The sequence below is a fragment of the Oncorhynchus clarkii genome, chromosome 26 (genome assembly GCF_045791955.1).
Source record: "Oncorhynchus clarkii lewisi isolate Uvic-CL-2024 chromosome 26, UVic_Ocla_1.0, whole genome shotgun sequence".
NCBI lineage: Eukaryota > Metazoa > Chordata > Actinopteri > Salmoniformes > Salmonidae > Oncorhynchus > Oncorhynchus clarkii.
This window is the reverse complement of record NC_092172.1, coordinates 45,204,449-45,227,024: the sequence shown is the minus strand read 5'-3', so window position 1 is coordinate 45,227,024 and position 22,576 is coordinate 45,204,449. Positions and strand designations below refer to the sequence as shown.

At 48.0% G+C, this 22,576-nt stretch overlaps 2 protein-coding genes, 1 long non-coding RNA gene and 1 pseudogene across 6 annotated transcripts in view; 2 read left to right on the top strand and 2 right to left on the bottom strand.

Annotated features, from left to right (window-relative positions):
• Nucleotides 1-22,576, top strand: part of LOC139384997 (telomeric repeat-binding factor 2-like) — a 79,983-nt gene that overhangs the window by 32,674 nt on the left and 24,733 nt on the right. Inside the window, exon 1 of one of the 4 annotated variants that reach the window (XM_071129963.1) lies at nucleotides 22,335-22,568. The exons of 2 other annotated variants lie outside the window; for them this stretch is intronic. In XM_071129963.1, the coding sequence (XP_070986064.1) occupies nucleotides 22,406-22,568 (163 nt within the window). In that variant the 5' untranslated portion in view covers nucleotides 22,335-22,405. Of the gene's footprint in view, nucleotides 1-22,334; nucleotides 22,569-22,576 lie in introns of those variants that run through there. One more of the 4 variants, XM_071129964.1, reaches the window with a different exon arrangement.
• Nucleotides 4,142-15,282, top strand: LOC139385268 (uncharacterized; annotated as a pseudogene).
• Nucleotides 15,297-16,292, bottom strand: LOC139384958 (uncharacterized). Its single transcript, XR_011628894.1, has 3 exons — nucleotides 15,695-16,292; nucleotides 15,578-15,636; nucleotides 15,297-15,519 (listed from the first exon to the last, which is right to left on the bottom strand). It is a non-coding gene; the product is annotated as an uncharacterized lncRNA (long non-coding RNA).
• LOC139385115 (uncharacterized) lies at nucleotides 18,119-20,891 on the bottom strand. Its single transcript, XM_071130181.1, has 2 exons — nucleotides 19,853-20,891; nucleotides 18,119-19,810 (listed from the first exon to the last, which is right to left on the bottom strand). The coding sequence occupies exon 2, from the start codon at nucleotides 19,605-19,607 to the stop codon at nucleotides 18,765-18,767; it is 843 nt and encodes a 280-aa protein (XP_070986282.1). The 5' UTR covers nucleotides 19,608-19,810; nucleotides 19,853-20,891; the 3' UTR covers nucleotides 18,119-18,764.

Here is a 22,576-nt window from a genome sequence, read left to right as displayed (position 1 = left end):
GAAATTCCCAGTTATCGTGTATTTATCTGTGGTGACAGTGTTTCCTAGCCTCAGAGCAGTGGGCAGCTGGGAGGAGGTGCTCTTATTCTCCATGGACTTTACAGTGTCCCAGAACTTTTTGTAGTTTGTGTGAAAGGATGCAAATATCTGTTTGAAAAAAGCTAGCCTTTGCTTTCCTAACTGCCCGTGTATATTGGTTCCTAACTTCCCTGAAAAGTTGCATATCGTGGGGGCTGTTCGATGCTATTGCAGTACGCCACAGGATGTTTTTGTGCTGGTCAAGGGCAGTCAGGTCTGGAGTGAACCAAGGGCTATATCTGTTCCTGGTTCTAAATTTCTTGAATGGGGCATGCTTATTTAAGATGGTGAGGAAAGCACTTTTAATGAATAACCAGGCATCCTTTACTGACGGAATGAAGTCAATATCCTTCCAGGATACCCGGGCCAGGTCGATTTGAAAGGCCTGCTCCCTGAAGTGTTTTAGGGAGCGTTTGACAGTGATGAGGGCTGGTCGGCACTGAGGCAGTGATCTCTGAGATCCTGGTTGAAGACAGCAGAGGTGTATTTGGAGGGCAGGTTGGTTAGGATGACATCTATGAGGTTGCCCGTGTTTACGGATTTGGGGTTGTATCTGGTAGGTTCATTGATGCAATCTACTGCAGAGATAGCCTGTAACTCCACCCCCTTTGGCATTTCTATCTTGTCGGAAAATGTTATAGTTAGGGATGGAAATGTCAGGGTTTTTGGTGGCCTTCCTAAGCCAGGATTCAGACACAGCTAGGACATTCGCGTTGGCAGGGTGTGGTAAAGCAGTGAATAAAACAAACTTGAGGAGGCTTCTAATGTTAACATGCATGAAACCAAGGCTTTTACGGTTACAGAGGTCATCAACAGAGAGCCCTGGGGAATGGGAGTGGAGCTAGGCACTGCAGGACCTGGATTTACCTCTACATCACCAGAGGAGGAGTAGGATGAGGGTGCGGCTAAAGGCTATAAGAACTGGTCGTCTAGTACGTTCAGAACAGAGAGTAAAAGGAGCAGGTTTCTGGGAGCGATAGCATAGATTCAAGGCATAATGTACAGACAAAGGTATGGTAGGAAGTGAATACAGTGGAGGTAAACCTAGGCATTGAGTAACGATGAGAGGGGTATTGTCTCTAGAGACCCCTTTCAAACCAGGTGAGGTCACCGCATGTGTGGGAGGTGGAACAAAATGGTTAGCTGAGGCATATTGAGCAGGGCTGGAGGCTCTACAGTGAAATAAGACCGTCATCACTAACCACAAACAGCGATGGACAAGGCATATTTACAGGGAGAGGCGTGCGTAGCCGAGTGATCATGGGGTCTAGTGAGTAGCTAGGCGAGCTGGAGACACGGCGATTCAGACAGCTAGCGGGCCGAGTCTAGCAGACTCGCAGAAGTGCCTTATGGGGGATGTCGCAACGGAAGAGTCTGTTGTAGCCCCCTCGGGCGGTTACGTTGGCAGACCAGTCGTGACGGATCGGCAGGGCTCCGTGTAATAAAAGGGTCCAGGCCAATTGGCAAAATAGGTATTGTAGCCCAAGTGGCTGATGGACCTCTTCAGCTAACAGTCCGATATGCTCTAGATAGCTAGCGGTCCGGGGCTAGCAGATGGGCATTCAGGGGAAGTCGTGACGGAGGAGCCTGCTGAAAACCCCCTTGGGCGGCTTACGTCGGTAGACCAGTCATGAAGGATCATCGGGGCTCCGTGTAATAAAAGGGTCCAGGCCAATTGGCTAAATAGGTATTTGCTGATGGACCTCTAGCACAGGCTAGCTCCAGGCTAATTTGTGCTTTCTTCGGGACAGAGACGTTAGCCAGGGGGTAGCAGCTAGCTAGCCGTGATGATCCAGATGAGAAGGTTCAGAGCGGTAGGAATCAATATATGTGGGGAAAAAAGAGTCTCTGATGCTCTGGGTTGAATCGCGCTGTGCAGACTGGCAGGAGTTGTCTAGGCTAAAGGTTAACTTATGACCGCTAGCAGTGGCTAGCTGACTGCTAGCTTCTGTTGGGGGTTCCGGTTCTAAAGTAAAGAAAATAGCAGATCTATACCACATTGGGTGAGGCGCGTTGCAGGAGAGTATGTTGAAGTTGAGGTTTAAAAAATATTGTAAAAATAAATGTGAAGGAAATGCAAAGAAGAAAATATAAGCTATATACACTGGACGCGACAAGACGAAGACAAAGATGCCTGACTGCTACGCCATCTTGGATATGATGATGAAATAATGAGGATGATGAGGATGATGATTATAATAATGAAGAATATTGATGATAATGATGTTTATAATAATGATGATGGTGATTATGATGATGATGATGTTTATAATAATGATGATACATTTTATTTTAAATGCTTTTAAATGTTAATAGAACCTTTATGATCAGAGGATGAAATAATGACACCCCTCTCCTCCTCTGTCAAAATAATGACACCCCTCTCCCCCTCTGTCAAAATAATGACACCCCTCTCCCCCTCTGTCAAAATAATGACACCCCTCTCCCCCTCTGTCAAAATAATGACACCCCTCTCCCCCTCTGTCAAAATAATGACACCCCTCTCCCCCTCTGTCAAAATAATGACACCCCTCTCCCCCTCTGTCAAAATAATGACACCCCTCTCCCCCTCTGTCAAAATAATGACACCCCTCTCCCCCTCTGTCAAAATAATGACACCCCTCTCCCCCTCTGTCAAAATAATGACACCCCTCTCCCCCTCTGTCAAAATAATGACACCCCTCTCCCCCTCTGTCAAAATAATGACACCCCTCTCCCCCTCTGTCAAAATAATGACACCCCTCTCCTCCTCTGTCAAAATAATGACACCCCTCTCCCCCTCTGTCAAAATAATGACACCCCTCTCCCCCTCTGTCAAAATAATGACACCCCTCTCCCCCTCTGTCAAAATAATGACACCCCTCTCCCCCTCTGTCAAAATAATGACACCCCTCTCCTCCTCTGTCAAAATAATGACACCCCTCTCCTCCTCTGTCAAAATAATGACACCCCTCTCCTCTGTCAAAATAATGACACCCATCTCCCCCTCTGTCAAAATAATGACACCCCTCTCCTCTGTCAAAATAATGACACCCCTCTCCCCCTCTGTCAAAATAATGACACCCCTCTCCCCCTCTGTCAAAATAATGACACCCCTCTCCTCTGTCAAAATAATGACACCCCTCTCCTCCTCTGTCAAAATAATTACACCCCTCTCCTCCTCTGTCAAAATAATGACACCCCTCTCCCCCTCTGTCAAAATAATGACACCCCTCTCCTCTGTCAAAATAATGACACCCCTCTCCCCCTCTGTCAAAACAATGACACCCCTCTCCCCCTCTGTCAAAATAATGACACCCCTCTCCCCCTCTGTCAAAATAATGACACCCCTCTCCCCCTCTGTCAAAATAATGACACCCCTCTCCCCCTCTGTCAAAATAATGACACCCCTCTCCTCCTCTGTCAAAATAATGACACCCCTCTCCTCCTCTGTCAAAATAATGACACCCCTCTCCTCTGTCAAAATAATGACACCCATCTCCCCCTCTGTCAAAATAATGACACCCCTCTCCTCTGTCAAAATAATGACACCCCTCTCCCCCTCTGTCAAAATAATGACACCCCTCTCCCCCTCTGTCAAAATAATGACACCCCTCTCCTCTGTCAAAATAATGACACCCCTCTCCTCCTCTGTCAAAATAATTACACCCCTCTCCTCCTCTGTCAAAATAATGACACCCCTCTCCCCCTCTGTCAAAATAATGACACCCCTCTCCCCCTCTGTCAAAATAATGACACCCCTCTCCCCCTCTGTCAAAACAATGACACCCCTCTCCCCCTCTGTCAAAATAATGACACCCCTCTCCTCTGTCAAAATAATGACACCCCTCTCCTCCTCTGTTAAAATAATGACACCCCTCTCTGTCAAAATAATGACACCCCTCTCCTCCTCTGTCAAAATAATGACACCCCTCTCCTCCTCTGTCAAAATAATGACACCCCTCTCCCCCTCTGTCAAAATAATGACACCCTCTCCCCCTCTGTCAAAATAATGACACCCCTCTCCTCTCCTCTCCCACAAATCCATCTCCCAGAATGCACCGACTTCTCTCCGCCAGTGGCGATGATGCTGATGATCTTCCTCTGTCTGGAGGCCTTCCTCTTCCTCACCTTCACCGTGGTGATGTTCGGAACGCAGATACACTCCATCTGCAACGACGAGACGGTGAGGCACCAAGCTCTGTGGTCGTCACCACTTAAAGGAAGTCAAGGTTAACACATTATTACTGACACCGTGCCCAGCCTGCAGTGGTGGAAGAAGCTCTGTGGTCGTCACCACTTAAAGGAAGTCAAGGTTAACACATTATTACTGACACCGTGCCCAGCCTGCAGTGGTGGAAGAAGCTCTGTGGTCGTCACCACTTAAAGGAAGTCAAGGTTAACACATTATTACTGACACCGTGCCCAGCCTGCAGTGGTGGAAGAAGCTCTGTGGTCGTCACCACTTAAAGGAAGTCAAGGTTAACACATTATTACTGACACCGTGCCCAGCCTGCAGTGGTGGAAGAAGCTCTGTGGTCGTCACCACTTAAAGGAAGTCAAGGTTAACACATTATTACTGACACCGTGCCCAGCCTGCAGTGGTGGAAGAAGCTCTGTGGTCGTCACCACTTAAAGGAACACTTGTCAAGGTTAACAGCAGTGATGGAAAAAGTTCTCAATTGTCATACTTGAGTAAAAGTAAAGATACTTTAATAGATAATGAATCAAGTAAAAGGGAAAGTCACCTAGTAAAATACTACTTGAGTAAAAGTCACCCAGTAAAATACTACTTGAGGGAAAGTCACCCAGTCAAATACTACTTGAGTAAAAGTCACCCAGTCAAATACTACTTGAGTGAAAGTCACCCAGTAAAATACTACTTGAGTGAAAGTAAAAGTCACCCAGTAAAATACTACTTGAGTAAAAGTCACCCAGTCAAATACTACTTGAGTAAAAGTCACCCAGTAAAATACTACTTGAGGGAAAGTATTTGGTTTTAAATGTACGTACGTATCGAAAGTAAATGTACAAGTACAGTTGAAGTCGGAGGTTTACATACACTTAGGTTGGACTCATTAAAACATGTTTTAACCACTCCACAAATATCTTGTTAACAAACTATAGTTTTGGCAAGTCGGTTAGGACATCTACTTTGTGCATAACACAAGTAATTTTTCCAACAATTATTTACAGATGATTTCACTTATAATTCACTGTATCACAATTCCAGTGGGTCAGAAGTTTACATACACTAAGTTGACTGTGCTTTTAAACACCTTGGAAAATTCCATAAAATGATGTCATGGCTTTAGAAGCTTCTGATAGGCTAATTGACATAATTTGAATCAATTGAAGGTGTACCTGTGGATGTATTTCAAGGCCTAGCTTCAAACTCAGTGCCTCTTCGCTTGACATCATGGGAAAGTCAAAAGAAATCAGCCAAGACCTCTGGTTCATCCTTGGGAGAATTTTCCAAACGCCTGAAGATACCACGTTCATCTGTACAAACAATAGTACGCAAGTATAAACACCATGGGACCACGCAGCCGTCATACCGCTCAGGAAGGAGATGCGTTCTGTCTCTTAGAGATGAACGTACTTTGGTGTGAAAAGTGCAAATCAATCCCAGAACAACAGCAAAGGACCTTGTGAAGATGCTGGAGGAAACCGGTACAAAAGTATCGATATCCACAGTAAAACGAGTCCTACATCGACATACCCTGAAAGGCCGCTCAGCAAGGAAGAAGCCACTGCTCCAAAACCGCCATTAAAAAGACAGACTACGGTTTGTAACTGCACATGGGGACAAAGATCGTACTTTTTGGAGAAATGTCCTCTGGTCTGATGAAACAAAAATAGAACTGTTTGGCCATAATGACCATCGTCGTGTTTGGAGGAAAAAGGGGGAGGCTTGCGAGCCGAAGAACACCATCCCAACCGTGAAGCACAGGGGGTGGCAGCATCATGTTGTGGGGGTGCTTTGCTGCAGGAGGAACTGAAGCACTTGGCATCATGAGGTTGGAAAATTATGTGGATATATTGAAGCACCATCTCAAGACATCTCAAGACATCAGTCAGGAAGTTGAAGCTTGGTCGTTAATGGGTCTTGCAATGACCCCAATCATACTTCCAAAGTTGTGGAAAAATAGCTTAAGGACAACAAAGTCAAGCTATTGGAGTGGCCATCACAAAGCCCTGACCTCAATCCTATAGAACATTTGTGGGCAGAACTGAAAAAGCGTGTGCGAGCAAGGAGGCCTACAAACCTGACTCAGTTACACCAGCTCTGTCAGGAGGAATGGGCCAAAAATCACCCAACTTATTGTGTGAAGCTTGTGGAAGGCAACCAAATACTAATTGAGTGTATCTAAACATCTGACCCATTGGGAATGTGATGAAAGAAATAAAAGCTGAAATAAATAATTCTCTCTACTATTATTCTGACATTTCACATTCTTAAAATAAAGTGGTGATCCTAACTGACCTAAGACAGGGAATTTTTACTAAGATCAAATGTTTAAAGTTTAAATATATTTGGCTAAGGTGTATGGAAACTTCCCACTTCAACTGTCAGTTCTTTCCCCCACTGGTTTACAGGAACAGTGAACCTCGGTCATTGAATGGTTCACTGCCTGTTTCCCTGGGTTTACTTTCCGTTGCTTTTCAAAATCAGGTGATTAAATGTAGGTGTATTATGCTGAAGGATTTAGGATTGACCCCTGACCTTCAGAGTTCACAACCTGCCCCTAGTTATGGGGAATGACCTCAATTCAATCGGACTTTATTTTAACCCAACTAGAAGCTCTCTGTGACTGTAACCAAGTCTATACGGGTATATATAGGCTTCTGTCTGCAGCTTCTCCTGGCAGATAGCTGTGGTAGTAACTACTGACTATCACAGATCACCTCAAAGTAACTGGTCCCTCAGTCTAGTAATAATAACAGTTGGGTTAGTAACTGGTCCCTCAGTCTAGTAATAATACCAGTTGGGTTAGTAACTGGTCCCTCAGTCTAGTAATAATAACAGTTGGGTTAGTAACTGGTCCCTCAGCCTAGTAATAATACCAGTTGGGTTAGTAACTGGTCCCTCAGTCTAGTAATAATACCAGTTGGGTTAGTAACTGGTCCCTCAGTCTAGTAATAATACCAGTTGGGTTAGTAACTGGTCCCTCAGCCTAGTAATAATAACAGTTGGGTTAGTAACTGGTCCCTCAGTCTAGTAATAATAACAGTTGGGTTAGTAACTGGTCCCTCAGCCTAGTAATAATACCAGTTGGGTTAGTAACTGGTCCCTCAGTCTAGTAATAATACCAGTTGGGTTAGTAACTGGTCCCTCAGCCTAGTAATAATACCAGTTGGGTTAGTAACTGGTCCCTCAGTCTAGTAATAATACCAGTTGGGTTAGTAACTGGTCCCTCAGCCTAGTAATAATGACAGTTGGGTTAGTAACAGAGTAGCTGGTGTCTCTCCTCTCCAGGTTCATCTCATCTCCTAGTCTGACTGGACTACAGATCATTCTGGTCCAACTCCTTCAGTTTCCCCTGATATCCATGAACAAATAGGACAAAATGTCTGTCCTGAATCGACCTAGTTGAGGCAGCAGTAGCACGGTTTCATTAAAATAGTATGTTGACTAAAGTGTCGGTCTGTGTCTGTCTGTCGGTCTGTGTCTGTCTGTCTGTCTGTCTGTCTGTCTGTCTGTCTGTCTGTCTGTCTGTCTGTCGGTCTGTGTCTGTCTGTCTGTCGGTCTGTGTCTGTCTGTCTGTCGGTCTGTGTCTGTCTGTCTGTCTGTGTCTGTCGGTCTGTGTCTGTCTGTCTGTCGGTCTGTGTCTGTCTGTCTGTGTCTGTCTGTCGGTCTGTGTCTGTCGGTCTGTGTCTGTCTGTCTGTCGGTCTGTGTCGGTCTGTGTGTCTGTCTGTCTGTCTGTGTCTGTCTGTGTCTGTCTGTCTGTTGGTCTGTGTCTGTCTGTCTGTCGGTCTGTGTCTGTCTGTCGGTCTGTCTCTGTCTTTCTGTCGGTCTGTGCCTGTCTGTCGGTCTGTCTCTGTCTGTCTGTCGGTCTGTGTCTGTCTGTCGGTCTGTGTCTGTCTGTCGGTCTGTCTGTCTGTCGGTCTGTGTGTCTGTCGGTCTCTGTCTTTCTGTCGGTCTGTCTCTGTCTGTCTGTCGGTCTGTGCCTGTCTGTCGGTCTGTCTCTGTCTGTCTGTCGGTCTGTGTCTGTCTATCGGTCTGTGTCTGTCTGTCGGTCTGTCTGTCTGTCGGTCTGTGTGTCTGTCGGTCTGTGTCTGTCTGTCGGTCTGTGTCTGTCTGTCGGTCTGTGTCTGTCTGTCGGTCTGTGTCTGTCTGTCGGTCTGTGTCTGTCTGTCTGTCTGTTGTCTGTCTGTCTGTCTGTTGTCTGTCTCTCTGTCTGTGTCTGTGTGTCTGTCTGTCTGTCGGTCTGTGTTTGTCTGTCTGTCGGTCTGTGTTTGTCTGTCTGTCTGTCTGTCTGTCGGTCTGTGTCTGTTTCATCTCCCAGGAGATCGAGCGTCTGAAGAATGAGAAGCCGACGTGGGAGCGGCGTGTGCGCTGGGAGGGGATGAAGGCCGTGTTTGGAGGCCCACCCTCCTTCCTCTGGTTCAACCCATTCACCGGCCTGCGTCTGCGGCGCCTACTGATGACACGTACTACACGCCGTAGTGGCGTGGAGTTCTCTGTCTGAGGGCTGAGCAGCCAAATACAGCTCTTCCCCGTCTGGTACCCCGGACCTCTCTGGACCGTCTGATACCCCCGGACCTCTCTGGACCGTCTGATACCCCCGGACCGTCTGGTACCCCCGGACCTCTCTTGACCGTCTGGTACCCCCGGACCTCTCTGGACCGTCTGGTACCCCCGGACCTCTCTGGACCGTATGATACCCCCGGACCTCTCTGGACCGTATGATACCCTCGGACCTCTCTGGACCGTCTGATACCCCCGGATCTCTCTGGACCGTCTGATACCCCCAGACCTCTCTGGACCGTTGAACACACATTGGGCTTTATCTGGGTCTGTCCTCCACACAGCGAGACTAGGGCTTTATCTGGGTCAGTCTGTCCACACAGCGAGACTAGGGCTTTATCTGGGTCAGTCTGTCCACACAGCGAGACTAGGGCTTTATCTGGGTCAGTCTGTCCACACAGCGAGACTAGGGCTTTATCTGGGTCAGTCTGTCCACACAGAGAGACTAGGGCTTTATCTGGGTCTGGGTCTGTCCTCCACACAGAGAGACTAGGGCTTTATCTGGGTCTGTATCTGGGTCTGTTCTCTACACAGAGAGACTGGGGCTGAATATGGGTCTGTTTCTGGGTCTGTTCTCTACACAGAGAGACTGGGGCTGAATATGGGTCTGTATCTGGGTCTGTTCTCTATACAGAGAGACTAGGGCTGAATATGGGTCTGTTTCTGTTCTCTACACAGAGAGACTAGGGCTGAATATGGGACTGTATCTGGGTCAGTCTGTCCACACAGAGAGACTGGGGCTGAATCTCAAGCTGAACCCTTGGCCGCTAATCCCTTTGTGTTTGATAGTGATCACTCAACTGCCACTGTTCTGGGACAGGGAGAGACCAGCCTGCCCTCCTCTGCTGTGAGCCCCATTCAGCCAGCCAGCCAGTCAATCAGCCAGCCAGCCAGTCGGTCAGCCAGTCAGCCAGTCAGCCAGTCAGCCAGTCGAGCCAGTCAGCCAGTCAAGCCAGTCAGCCAGCCAGTCAGTCAGCCAGCCAGTCAGCCAGCCAGCCAGTCAATCAGCCAGCCAGTCAGTCAGTCAACCAGTCAGTCAGTCAAGCCAGTCAGCCAGCCAGTCAGCCAGTCAGTCAGCCAGTCAGTCAGTCAAGCCAGTCAATCAGCCAGTCAGTCAATCAGCCAGCCAGCCAGTCAATCAGTCAGTCAGTCAGTCAGTCAAGCCAGCCAGCCAGTCAGTCAATCAGCCAGCCAGTCAATCAGTCAGTCAGTCAGCCAGCCAGCCAGTCAATCAGTCAGCCGGTCAATCAGTCAACCAGCCAGTCGGTCAGCCAGTCAGTTAGCCAGCCAGTCAGTCAGCCAGTCAGTCAGTCAAGCCAGTCAGCCAGCCAGTCAGTCAGTCAGTCAAGCCAGCCAGTCAGCCAGCCAGCCAGTCAGTCAGTCAGTCAGTCAGTCAGTCAAGCCAGTCAGCCAGCCAGTCAGCCAGCCAGTCAGTCAGTCAGTCAGTTAGCCAGTCAAGCCAGTCAGTCAAGCCAGTCAGTCAAGCCAGTCAGTCAAGCCAGTCAGCCAGCCAGTCAGCCAGTCAAGCCAGCCAGCCAGTCAGTCACTCAGCCAGTCAGCCAGCCAGTCAGTCAGCCAGTCTGTCAGTCAGCCAGCCAGTCAGCCAGCCAGTCAGCCAGTCAGTCAGCCAGTCAGCCAGCCAGTCAGTCAGTCAGCCAGTCAGCCAGCCAGTCAGCCAGCCAGTCAGTCAGTCAGTCAGTCAGCCAGCCAGTTTGCTTTTTTTAAGGAGCTCCTCTTCTGTCTTTTTGATGAAGAACCTGTTGTATGGAACTGTAGAGGTGTCAGTCACAATCATTGTTCTGCTCTGAAGACACTGAGTTGTGATTGGACGTTAAACAGGATTTGTCTTGGGCACCCAATGGACAGACGGGACAGGAGTGAAATTATGTTCTGAGTCAGCCAGTCTACACTCCAGGACTTGAACACTTCAGGCACTGAGGACAAACAGGTGACAGTGATGAAGACTGTGTTGAGCTTGTGTGGTTCTGTGACGCTTCTCAAGAAGCCTGATCATCATCATTAAACATCCTGATCCTCCCTGTCTCTGGTCACAACCCAAGTGTCCTGACATCATTAAACATCCTGATCCTCCCTGCCTCTGGCCACAACCCAAGTGTCCTGACATCATTAAACATCCTGATCCTCCCTGTCTCTGGTCACAACCCAAGTGTCCTGACATTAAACATCCTGATCCTCCCTGCCTCTGGCCACAACCCAAGTGTCCTGACATTAAACATCCTGATCCTCCCTGCCTCTGGCCACAACCCAAGTGTCCTGACATCATTAAACATCCTGATCCTCCCTGCCTCTGGCCACAACCCAAGTGTCCTGACATCATTAAACATCCTGATCCTCCCTGTCTCTGGTCACAACCCAAGTGTCCTGACATCATTAAACATCCTGATCCTCCCTGCCTCTGGCCACAACCCAAGTGTCCTGACATCATTAAACATCCTGATCCTCCCTGCCTCTGGCCACAACCCAAGTGTCCTGACATCATTACACATCCTGATCCTCCCTGTCTCTGGTCACAACCCAAGTGTCCTGACATCATTAAACATCCTGATCCTCCCTGTCTCTGGTCACAACCCAAGTGTCCTGACATTAAACATCCTGATCCTCCCTGCCTCTGGCCACAACCCAAGTGTCCTGACATCATTAAACATCCTGATCCTCCCTGTCTCTGGTCACAACCCAAGTGTCCTGACATTAAACATCCTGATCCTCCCTGTCTCTGGTCACAACCCAAGTGTCCTGACATCATTAAACATCCTGATCCTCCCTGCCTCTGGTCACAACCCAAGTGTCCTGACATTAAACATCCTGATCCTCCCTGCCTCTGGTCACAACCCAAGTGTCCTGACATCATTAAACATCCTGATCCTCCCTGTCTCTGGTCACAACCCAAGTGTCCTGACATCATTAAACATCCTGATCCTCCCTGGCTCTGGCCACAACCCAAGTGTCCTGACATCATTAAACATCCTGATCCTCCCTGTCTCTGGTCACAACCCAAGTGTCCTGACATCATTAAACATCCTGATCCTCCCTGCCTCTGGTCACAACCCAAGTGTCCTGACATTAAACATCCTGATCCTCCCTGCCTCTGGCCACAACCCAAGTGTCCTGACATTAAACATCCTGATCCTCCCTGCCTCTGGCCACAACCCAAGTGTCCTGACATTAAACATCCTGATCCTCCCTGCCTCTGGCCACAACCCAAGTGTCCTGACATCATTAAACATCCTGATCCTCCCTGCCTCTGGTCACAACCCAAGTGTCCTGACATTAAACATCCTGGACATAGACTCTACCCTACTGAACACAGACCATCACTACTGATATTAACCATCCTGGACATAGACTCTACCCTACTGAACACAGACCATCACTACTGATGTTAAACATCCTGGACATAGACTCTACCCTACTGAACACAGACCATCACTACTGATATTAACCATCCTGGACATAGACTCTACCCTACTGAACACAGACCATCACTACTGATATTAACCATCCTGGACATAGACTCTACCCTACTGAACACAGACCATCACTACTGATATTAACCATCCTGGACATAGACTCTACCCTACTGAACACAGACCATCACTACTGACATTAACCATCCTGGACATAGACTCTACCCTACTGAACACAGACCATCACTACTGATATTAACCATCCTGGACATAGACTCTACCCTACTGAACACAGACCATCACTACTGATATTAACCATCCTGGACATAGACTCTACCCTACTGAACACAGACCATCACTACTGATATTAACCATCCTGGACATAGACTCTACCCTACTGAACACAGACCATCACTACTGATATTAACCATCCTGGACATAGACTCTACCCTACTGAACACAGACCATCACTACTGATATTAAACATCCTGGACATAGACTCTACCCTACTGAACACAGACCATCACTACTGATATTAACCATCCTGGACATAGACTCTACCCTACTGAACACAGACCATCACTACTGACATTAAACATCCTGGACATAGACTCTACCCTACTGAACACAGACCATCACTACTGATATTAAACATCCTGGACATAGACTCTACCCTACTGAACACAGACCATCACTACTGATATTAACCATCCTGGACATAGACTCTACCCTACTGAACACAGACCATCACTACTGATATTAACCATCCTGGACATAGACTCTACCCTACTGAACACAGACCACTACTGATATTAACCATCCTGGACATAGACTCTACCCTACTGAACACAGACCATCACTACTGATATTAAACATGTCCTGGACATAGACTCTACCCTACTGAACACAGACCATCACTACTGACATTAACCATCCTGGACATAGACTCTACCCTACTGAACACAGACCATCACTACTGATATTAACCATCCTGGACATAGACTCTACCCTACTGAACACAGACCATCACTACTGACATTAAACATCCTGGACATAGACTCTTCCCTACTGAACACAGACCATCACTACTGACATTAAACATCCTGGACATAGACTCTACCCTACTGAACACAGACCATCACTACTGATATTAACCATCCTGGACATAGACTCTACCCTACTGAACACAGACCATCACTACTGATATTAACCATCCTGGACATAGACTCTACCCTACTGAACACAGACCATCACTACTGATATTAACCATCCTGGACATAGACTCTACCCTACTGAACACAGACCATCACTACTGATATTAAACATCCTGGACATAGACTCTACCCTACTGAACACAGACCATCACTACTGACATTAACCATCCTGGACATAGACTCTACCCTACTGAACACAGACCATCACTACTGATATTAACCATCCTGGACATAGACTCTACCCTACTGAACACAGACCATCACTACTGATATTAAACATCCTGGACATAGACTCTACCCTACTGAACACAGACCATCACTACTGACATTAAACATCCTGGACATAGACTCTACCCTACAGAACACAGACCATCACTACTGATATTAACCATGTTCAGGACTATGTTCAGTAGACTCAAATGGGACAAACACATTTACACGGGGGAGGTACTACCAGAATTGAGCAAATCCGAAATGCTGAAAAATGTATTTTTGTTGATTCTTTGTATTTTGTCTCATTGGTTGTTTTTCCTCCTTGTTTAGGAGCTGCTACAGTGTTTCCCAAGTCCCCCCCCCCCTTTACCAGTGTTTCCCAAGTCCCCCCCCTTTACCAGTGTTTCCCAAGTCCTCCCCTTTACCAGTGTTTCCCAAGTCCTCCCCTTTACCAGTGTTTCCCAGACCCCAAGTCCCCCCCTTTACCAGTGTTTCCCAAGTCCTCCCCTTTACCAGTGTTTCCCCCCCTTTACCAGTGTTTCCCAGACCCCCGAGTCCTGTCCCCCCCTTTACCAGTGTTTCCCAGACCCCTGTCCTGTCCCCCCCTTTACCAGTGTTTCCCAGACCCCTGTCCTGTCCCCCCCTTTACCAGTGATTCCCAGACCCCTAGTCCCCCCCCTTTACCAGTGTTTCCCATGTCCTGCCCCCCCCCCATTTACCAGTGTTTCCCAGACCCCAAGTCCTGTCCCCCCCTTCATTAATGTTTCCCATGTCCTCTCCCCCCATTTACCAGTGTTTCCCAAACCCCATGTCCTATCCCCCCCTTTACCAGTGTTTCCCAAGTACCCCCCTTTACCAGTGTTTCCCAAACCCCATGTCCTGTCCCCCCCCTTTACCAGTGTTTCCCAAACCCCATGTCCTGTCCCCCCCTTTACCAGTGTTTCCCAAGTCCCCCCCTTTACCAGTGTTTCCCAAACCCCATGTCCTGTCCCCCCCTTTACCAATGTTTCCCAGACCCCAAGTCCTGTCCCCCCCTTTACCAGTGTTTCCCAAACCCCATGTCCTGTCCCCCCCTTTACCAATGTTTCCCAAACCCCATGTCCTGTCCCCCCCTTTACCAGTGTTTCCCAAGTCCCCCCCTTTACCAGTGTTTCCCAGACCCCAAGTCCTGTCCCCCCCTTTACCAATGTTTCCCAGACCCCGAGTCCTGTCCCCCCCTTTACCAATGTTTCCCAGACCCCAAGTCCTGTCCCCCCCTTTACCAATGTTTCCCAGACCCCAAGTCCTGTCCCCCCCTTTACCAATGCTTCCCATACTTGGAGCTTTGGGTTTGTCCCAACTGGCACCCTATTCCCTATATAGTGCACTACTTTTGACCAGAGCCATAGGGAGTGCATTATTTAGGGAATAGGCAGCTAGTTGGAACACACAGCCTTTAATACAAACTTCATTGGTGAAGCAATGGGTCTGTCAACCAACAGGAAGCTTGTAGTGACAGTCTTTTTTACAACTGATGAAGGCTAATTCAGTCCACCATTTTGTTCCCCCTCAGCCCTCCTGACCTCCCTCATGATGAATGCTAATTCAGTCCACCATTTTGTTCCCCCTCAGCCCTCCTGACCTCCCTCATGATGAAGGCTAATTCAGTCCACCATTTTGTTTCCCCTCAGCCCTCCTGACCTCCCTCATGATGAAGGCTAATTTAGTCCACCATTTTGTTCCCCCTCAGCCCTCCTGACCTCCCTCATGATGAAGGCTAATTCAGTCCACCATTTTGTTCCCCCTCAGCCCTCCTGACCTCCCTCATGATGAAGGCTAATTCAGTCCACCATTTTGTTCCCCCTCAGCCCTCCTGACCTCCCTCATGATGAAGGCTTTTTAGTCCACCATTTTGTTCCCCCTCAGCCCTCCTGACCTCCCTCATGATGAAGGCTAATTCAGTCCACCATTTTGTTCCCCCTCAGCCCTCCTGACCTCCCTCATGATGAAGGCTTTTTAGTCCACCATTTTGTTCCCCCTCAGCCCTCCTGACCTCCCTCATGATGAAGGCTAATTCAGTCCACCATTTTGTTCCCCCTCAGCCCTCCTGACCTCCCTCATGATGAAGGCAAATTCAGTCCACCATTTTGTTCCCCCTCAGCCCTCTTGACCTCCCTCATGATGAAGGCTAATTTAGTCCACCATTTTGTTCCCCCTCAGCCCTCCTGACCTCCCTCATGATGAAGGCTAATTCAGTCCACCATTTTGTTTCCCCTCAGCCCTCCTGACCTCCCTCATGATGAAGGCTAATTCAGTCCACCATTTTGTTCCCCCTCAGCCCTCCTGACCTCCCTCATGATGAAGGCTAATTCAGTCCACCATTTTGTTCCCCCTCAGCCCTCCTGACCTCCCTCATGATGAAGGCAAATTCAGTCCACCATTTTGTTCCCCCTCAGCCCTCCTGACCTCCCTCATGATGAAGGCTAATTCAGTCCACCATTTTGTTCCCCCTCAGCCCTCCTGACCTCATCTCTCTGCTGATTTAGTTGTCTTCACAACAGAGCCATTGTGACACAGGGTATTGATGATCATCAAACACCCGTTTGTTTTATGAGATATGCGTTACCCTAATCAATACAATCGTCAATCATGCAAATATCCGCCATTGATTAATGCTGTATGTTTTAAACTGTATCCATTTGGTTTATGATTGTAGATATAATTAGTTTTAAAATAAAGAGCTTTAGTCTGTGAACAACATGTCCCATATGTAAAAGCCTGATGTGGAAAAAGGATCTCATTATTTTACTCCCTGTATCAGGCTGTGGGTAACTGGTCCTGCTGACTTGTGGTGCGTGTTTGTCAGGCTGTGGGTAACTGGTGCATGGAACAGATGCAGGAGAGCAGAGAGGAGTGTACAAGGTAATTTATTCCACGAACAGCACCAGTATAAAACAAAGACTAACGGTGCGTGAAATTACCGGTCGCTCGTAAATAACGGGCGTAATAACGAACCCGGCAAACAATACCAGCCAACAAGTAAGAACACCGGGCCTCACTGCGGTGGCGGTCTGCGCTCGCTTTCTGACGCCTCATGGCCCGCTGAAGGTTCACATGTCTCTTCTGAGCGCGTAAACCAGTTGTCCACCGCAGGAACCTCGATCTGGCTCTGATGTACAGCGCCAGAACCGGCTGGTACCCCAGTACGCACTGGAAGGGGGAGAGGTTAGTAGAGGAGTGGCGGAGCGAGTTCTGGGCAATCTCTGCCCAGGGTATGAGCGCTGCCCACTCCCCCGGCCGGTCCTGGCAATACGCCCGCAGAAACCTACCCACGTCCTGGTTCACTCTCTCCACCTGCCCATCACTCTCGGGGTGAAAACCTGAGGTAAGACTAACCGAGATCCGCAGACGTTCCATGAACGCTCTCCAGACCCTTCACATGAACTGGGGACCCCGATCAGACACTATATCCTCAGGCACCTCATAGTGTCGGAAGACGTGAGTAAACAGGGCCTCCGCAGTCAGTAGGGCCGTAGGGAGACCGGGTAAAGGGAGGAGACGACAGAACTTGGAAAAACAATCCACAACGACCAGGATGGTGGTGTTACCCTGTAAAGGAGGAAGATCGGTTAGGAAATCCACCGACAGGTGTGACCACGGCCATTGTGGAACGGGTAAGGGTTGTAACTTCCCTCTGGGCAGGTGTCTAGTAGCCTTGCACTGGGCACACACCGAGCAGGAGGAGACATAAACCCTCACATCCTTAGCTACAGTGGACCACCAGTACTTCCCACTAAGACAGCGCACTGTCTGACCGATGCCCGGATGACCAGAGGAGGGTGACGTGTGGGCCCAATAGATCAAACGGTCGCAGACAGCAAACGGAACGTACAGACACCCAGCGGGACACTGGACGGGAGCGGGCTCTGCAACGTAACGCCTGCTCAATGTCCGTGTCCAGCTCCCACACTACCGGTGCCACCAGGCAGGAGGCGGGGAGTATGGGAGTGGGTTCCATGGGCTGCTCCTCTGTGTCATACAGCCGGGACAATGCGTCTTAACGTTCTAAGAGCCTGGTCTGTAGGAAAGGGTAAACACAAAACGGGTGAAAAACATGGCCCACCTTGCCTGGCGAGGGTTCAGTCTCCTCGCTGCCCGGATGTACTCCAGATTGCATTGGTCAGTCCAGGTGAGAAAAGGGTGTCTAGCCCCCTCAAACCAATGTCTCCACGCCTTCAAGGCCTTGACGACAGCCAACAGCTCCTGGTCCCCCACGTCATAGTTTCACTCCGCCGGGCTGAGCTTCTTCGAGAAGAAGGCACAGGGGCGGAGCTTTGGTGGCGTACCCGAGCGCTGAGAGAGCACGGTTCCTATCCCAGCCGCGGACTCGTCCACCTCCACTATGAACGCCAAAGAGGGATCCGGATGAGCCAGCACCGGAGCCGAGGTAAACAGAGCCTTCAGGTGACCAAAAGCCCTGTCCGCCTCAGCCGACCACTGTAAACGCACCGGTCCCCCCTTCAGCAGTGAGGTAATGGGAGCCGCTACCTGTCCCCAACCCCGGATAAACCTCCGGTAGTAGTTGGCAAACCCTAAAAACCTCTGCACTTCCTTTACCGTGGTGGGAGTCGGCCAATTACGCAAGGCTGAAATGTGGTCACTCTCCATCTCTACCCCTGAAGTGGAAATGCGGAACCCTAGGAAGGAGACTGACTGAAAAAAACAGGCATTTCTCAGCCTTGACGTACAGGTCATGCTCCAACAGTCTACCAAGCACCTTGCGCACCAGGGACACATGCTCGGCGCGTGTAGCGGAGTATATCAGAATGTAGTCGATATACACCACTACACCCTACCCGTGCAGGTCCCTGAAAATCTTGTCTACAAAGGCTTGGAATACTGATGGAGCATTCATCAACCGGTACGGCATTACGATGTACTCATAGTGCCCAGAGGTGGTACTAAATGCCGTCTTCCACTCGTCCCCCTCCCGGATACGCACCGGGTTTTAAGCGCTCCTGAGATCCAATTTTCTACGAGCGCCTTATGCGGGGAAATCTCAGGAAAATTAATAAACAAAAACACGTGAGCAACAGGGGGCTTTGGGTGAGCCTGGTACCGACTCACCTGGAGTGACACGATAGTGCCCTGCCTGCTGCCTCGACTCCTAGAGGAACCTCCCCAGCACCGACCGGCAGTGTGCCCTCTGCGACCACAGATGGTGCATGGATCAACCCTCCTCCGGTCGCCCTCATAGCAGCACCTCCCAGCTCCATGGGCGTCGGAGCGGTGGTGCTGGGGGATGGAATCGACAGACCCCGATCTGGATGTCCGTGGGTAGCCAGCAGGTTATCCAACCTCATGGAAATGTCCACCAGCTGGTCGAAGGTCAGAGTTGTGTCCCTACAGGCCAACTCCCTGACGGACGTCCTCACGCAAACTACAACGGTAGTGATGATCAGGGCCCTGTTGTTCCACCCTGCGCCGGCGGCCAGGGTCCGGAAGTCCAATGCGAACTTCTGTGCGCTCCTTGCCTCAGGTGCACGAGACGGTAAAATCCTCAAATTTGTCCAGCACCGCTCCTCCTTCCTCCCATACCGCGTTGGCCCAATCCAGGGCTTTCCCTGAGAGACAGGAGACGAGGGCGGACACGCTCTCGCGCCCCCCAAGGAGTTGGGTGCACGGTCGCCAGGTAGAGCTCCAGTTGGAGTAAGAAACCCTGACATCCCGCTGCCTTCCCATCGTACTCCCTCGGAAGGGAGAGCCGAATCCCACAGGAACCGGGTGAGGGAGGGGTGATCAGTGGTGTCCTTGGTGGTGCTGGTGGAGGAACTCCTTCTCTCCCAGCGCTCCATCGTCTGTAGGACGCGATCCATGGCGGTGCCGAGATGTTGTAGAATCGCCTCATGCTGCTGGACGCGCTCCTCAACCCCTAGTACCGGGGTAACTGCTCCTGCTGACTCCATTTGTGGTGCGTGTTTCTGTCAGGCTGTGGGTAACTGGTGCATGGAACAGGTGCAGGAGAGCAGAGAGGAGTGTACAAGGTCATTTATTCCACGAACAGCACCAGTATAAAACAAAGACTAACGGTGCGTGAAATTACCGGTCGCTCGTAAATAACGGGCGTAATAACGAACCCGGCAAACAATACCAGCCAACAAGTAACGACCTGAACATCATATACAAACAATACCAGCCAACAAGTAACGACTTGAACATTATATACAAACACGCACAGAAACATGGGGGAAACAGAGGGTTAAATAATGAACATGTAATTGGGGAATAGAAACCAGGTGTGTAGAAAACAACAAAGACAAAACAAATGGAAAATGAAAAGTGGATCGGCGATGGCTAGAAAGCCCGAACAAGGAGAGGGACCAACTTCGGCGGAAGTCGTGACACCCTGAGGGTCTGTAGGATGTGTCTCTGAAGACATGCTATCTGAAGACAACACACGCCTTTCATTAAAATGCTGTAATGAGAATGTATGTTATTTAGATACGTTGGGGCGGAGGGAACACTGAAAGACAACGGATCTGACCCAATGGTACCCTACTCCCTATATAGTGCACTGCTTAGAACATAACGCTTAGGGTTCTGGTCTAAAGTAGTGCACTATGTAGGGAATAGGGTGCCGTAGGTCTCTGGTCTAATGTAGTGCACTATATAGGGAATAGGGTGCTGTAGGGCTGGTCTAAAGTAGTGCACTATATAGGGAATAGGGTGCCATAGGGCATAATAATGATCATAATCTTGTGATTATTGTGACTTTTGCCATTGTAATTGTTTGTAAGCTCGTGCGGTCCAAAATTAATCTATAATGTATGCTATCCATTTGTTGTTTGTATGCTGTTCTTTGTATGCAATTTTAATATTTGAGAATTAACCAATGATATTAGGCCACACCTGGCCATGATTACAGACACCTGTGTGTCTTTTGGCACTACATAAACGAGTCATCCCACAGTGTTTGTGATTATACCCTGATGAAGACAGCTTGTCTGTCGAAACGTTGGATATTACATTTTTGCATCGGAGCTCCTAGAGTGTTCGGCTCCTTTATTTGCAAGACCTTTCTTGATACACAGGAAACTGTTGACAAACTAACAGAGTTGCAGTTCGTGACACTCAAACCGGTGTGCCTGGTATCTACAACCAATTATTGAAAGATGTTTTTAAATGGTCTCAAATTGTCTTTATAATGTGTTGTTTTGCATAATTAACCTGATTCGATTAAAATAATGATGGCTATTTGGCTGTTCCATGTATTGCCCTGTGCAAAAAAGTGTGGATGTGAACCAATATGCACTGAATTTGAATCTGATAAGATAATATTAATATTAGATTCATATAAATCAGATTATTCAAGAATCAATGACGGACACCAAGAAATCTAAAGTCTGTGCCTTTAAATCGAGCGCGGCAAACAAACGCAGCAACCAGCCGCGTAATTTCTCCTAACCTGCTAAAATAAATCAAATCTGACGTTACGTCTGACAAATGCTGTATCCCTTCTAGCCATGACCAACTGTCTCTGTCTTCACTAAATCAATGGTATATATTATTATATATTATAATACAACAACAAAAATACATAGGACATAGGACACGTATATTTTATCTGAAGAAACATGAATTGAGTTTCAAAAATGTAAGTACCTAAAATAAGGTCAGGGGTTACAATTGTATAAACCTACGATAGTTGTAAGAATACAGTAAGAATGTAATTCTGTATTCAAACCAATACCTTCAGGACTTCATTAATTAAATCGCATTTTTGCTTTGGAGAACATGTCAGGATAGATGCACAATGAATGTTAAGAGGTTGCCCCCTGCTGGATAAGAAATGTAATACATTCTTAAGATAACTTTAACTCGAACAAGATCCCTCCTAGAGGGAAATTCTTCCGGAATGCATATATTACTGAAATTGAATGGAAGAAAGCTTGTTTGCTCCCTTTTAAATCTTGCACAAATGTGATGTTGTATCTATACCTTATGTCATGCCTTATGTCATGCCTTATGTCATGCCTTATGTCATGCCTTATTGGAATCGATGTATTGATAATATCTGCTGGAAAAAAAGTTTGGATGTTGCCACACACATACCTACTTGTTAACAAAATTAAGGAAGTTTCCTTTAAAATGATTCAGAAATATTATCCTGCCAACAACTATATGAAGAAGTTTAAGGAAAACATCAACTCAAATTGCTCCTTTTGTAATGACCAACCAGAAACAGTGTTGCATCTTTTTGGGCATTGTATTCATGCAAGAAAACCGTAGCAAGACATCAGTAGGTTTATAATTGAACACATTTATGAAGATTTTACACTATTGTGGAGAGATGTACTGCTTGGATTCTGGTGTTACAGGGACCTTGTAAAGGGATCAGAATTCCTTATAACTGAGTAAAATACCCTCTGCATTTACCAGTTGGCTCACCCATAGGAAATTATTTCGGAACCAATATTCTAAAAACAAAGAAGTATTTTTATACAATATAGCCCGATTATTCCATATATATACATACATATATATCTGTGTGGAGAAAAATTGTGTTCATAAATTAAGGACCGTGATAAGAAAACAACACTATTCTAAATGAATGGTACTCGGTTTGCCGCGATGACGTCATTGACGTGGTGCGTAATGTGAGCGTAGGTGGGCGTAAGGTGAGCGAAATGCGGACAGACGGAAGTTTGACTGAACACTAACCAGCGCGGCAGATGAAATACACATCGGTTTGTTTACGTCGTTGATGTGGCGGCAACACGACAACATGGAGTCGAGTGCGGACCGCGGACTAGATGTGGAATGTGTTGTTAATCGGTGGATAGTGGATTATTATATATCTGTGGCGTTTGAGGCGTTCAGGAATGAACAGGACAGTGATTTCTGTGAGATCAGAGACATCCTTCAATGTTAGTAA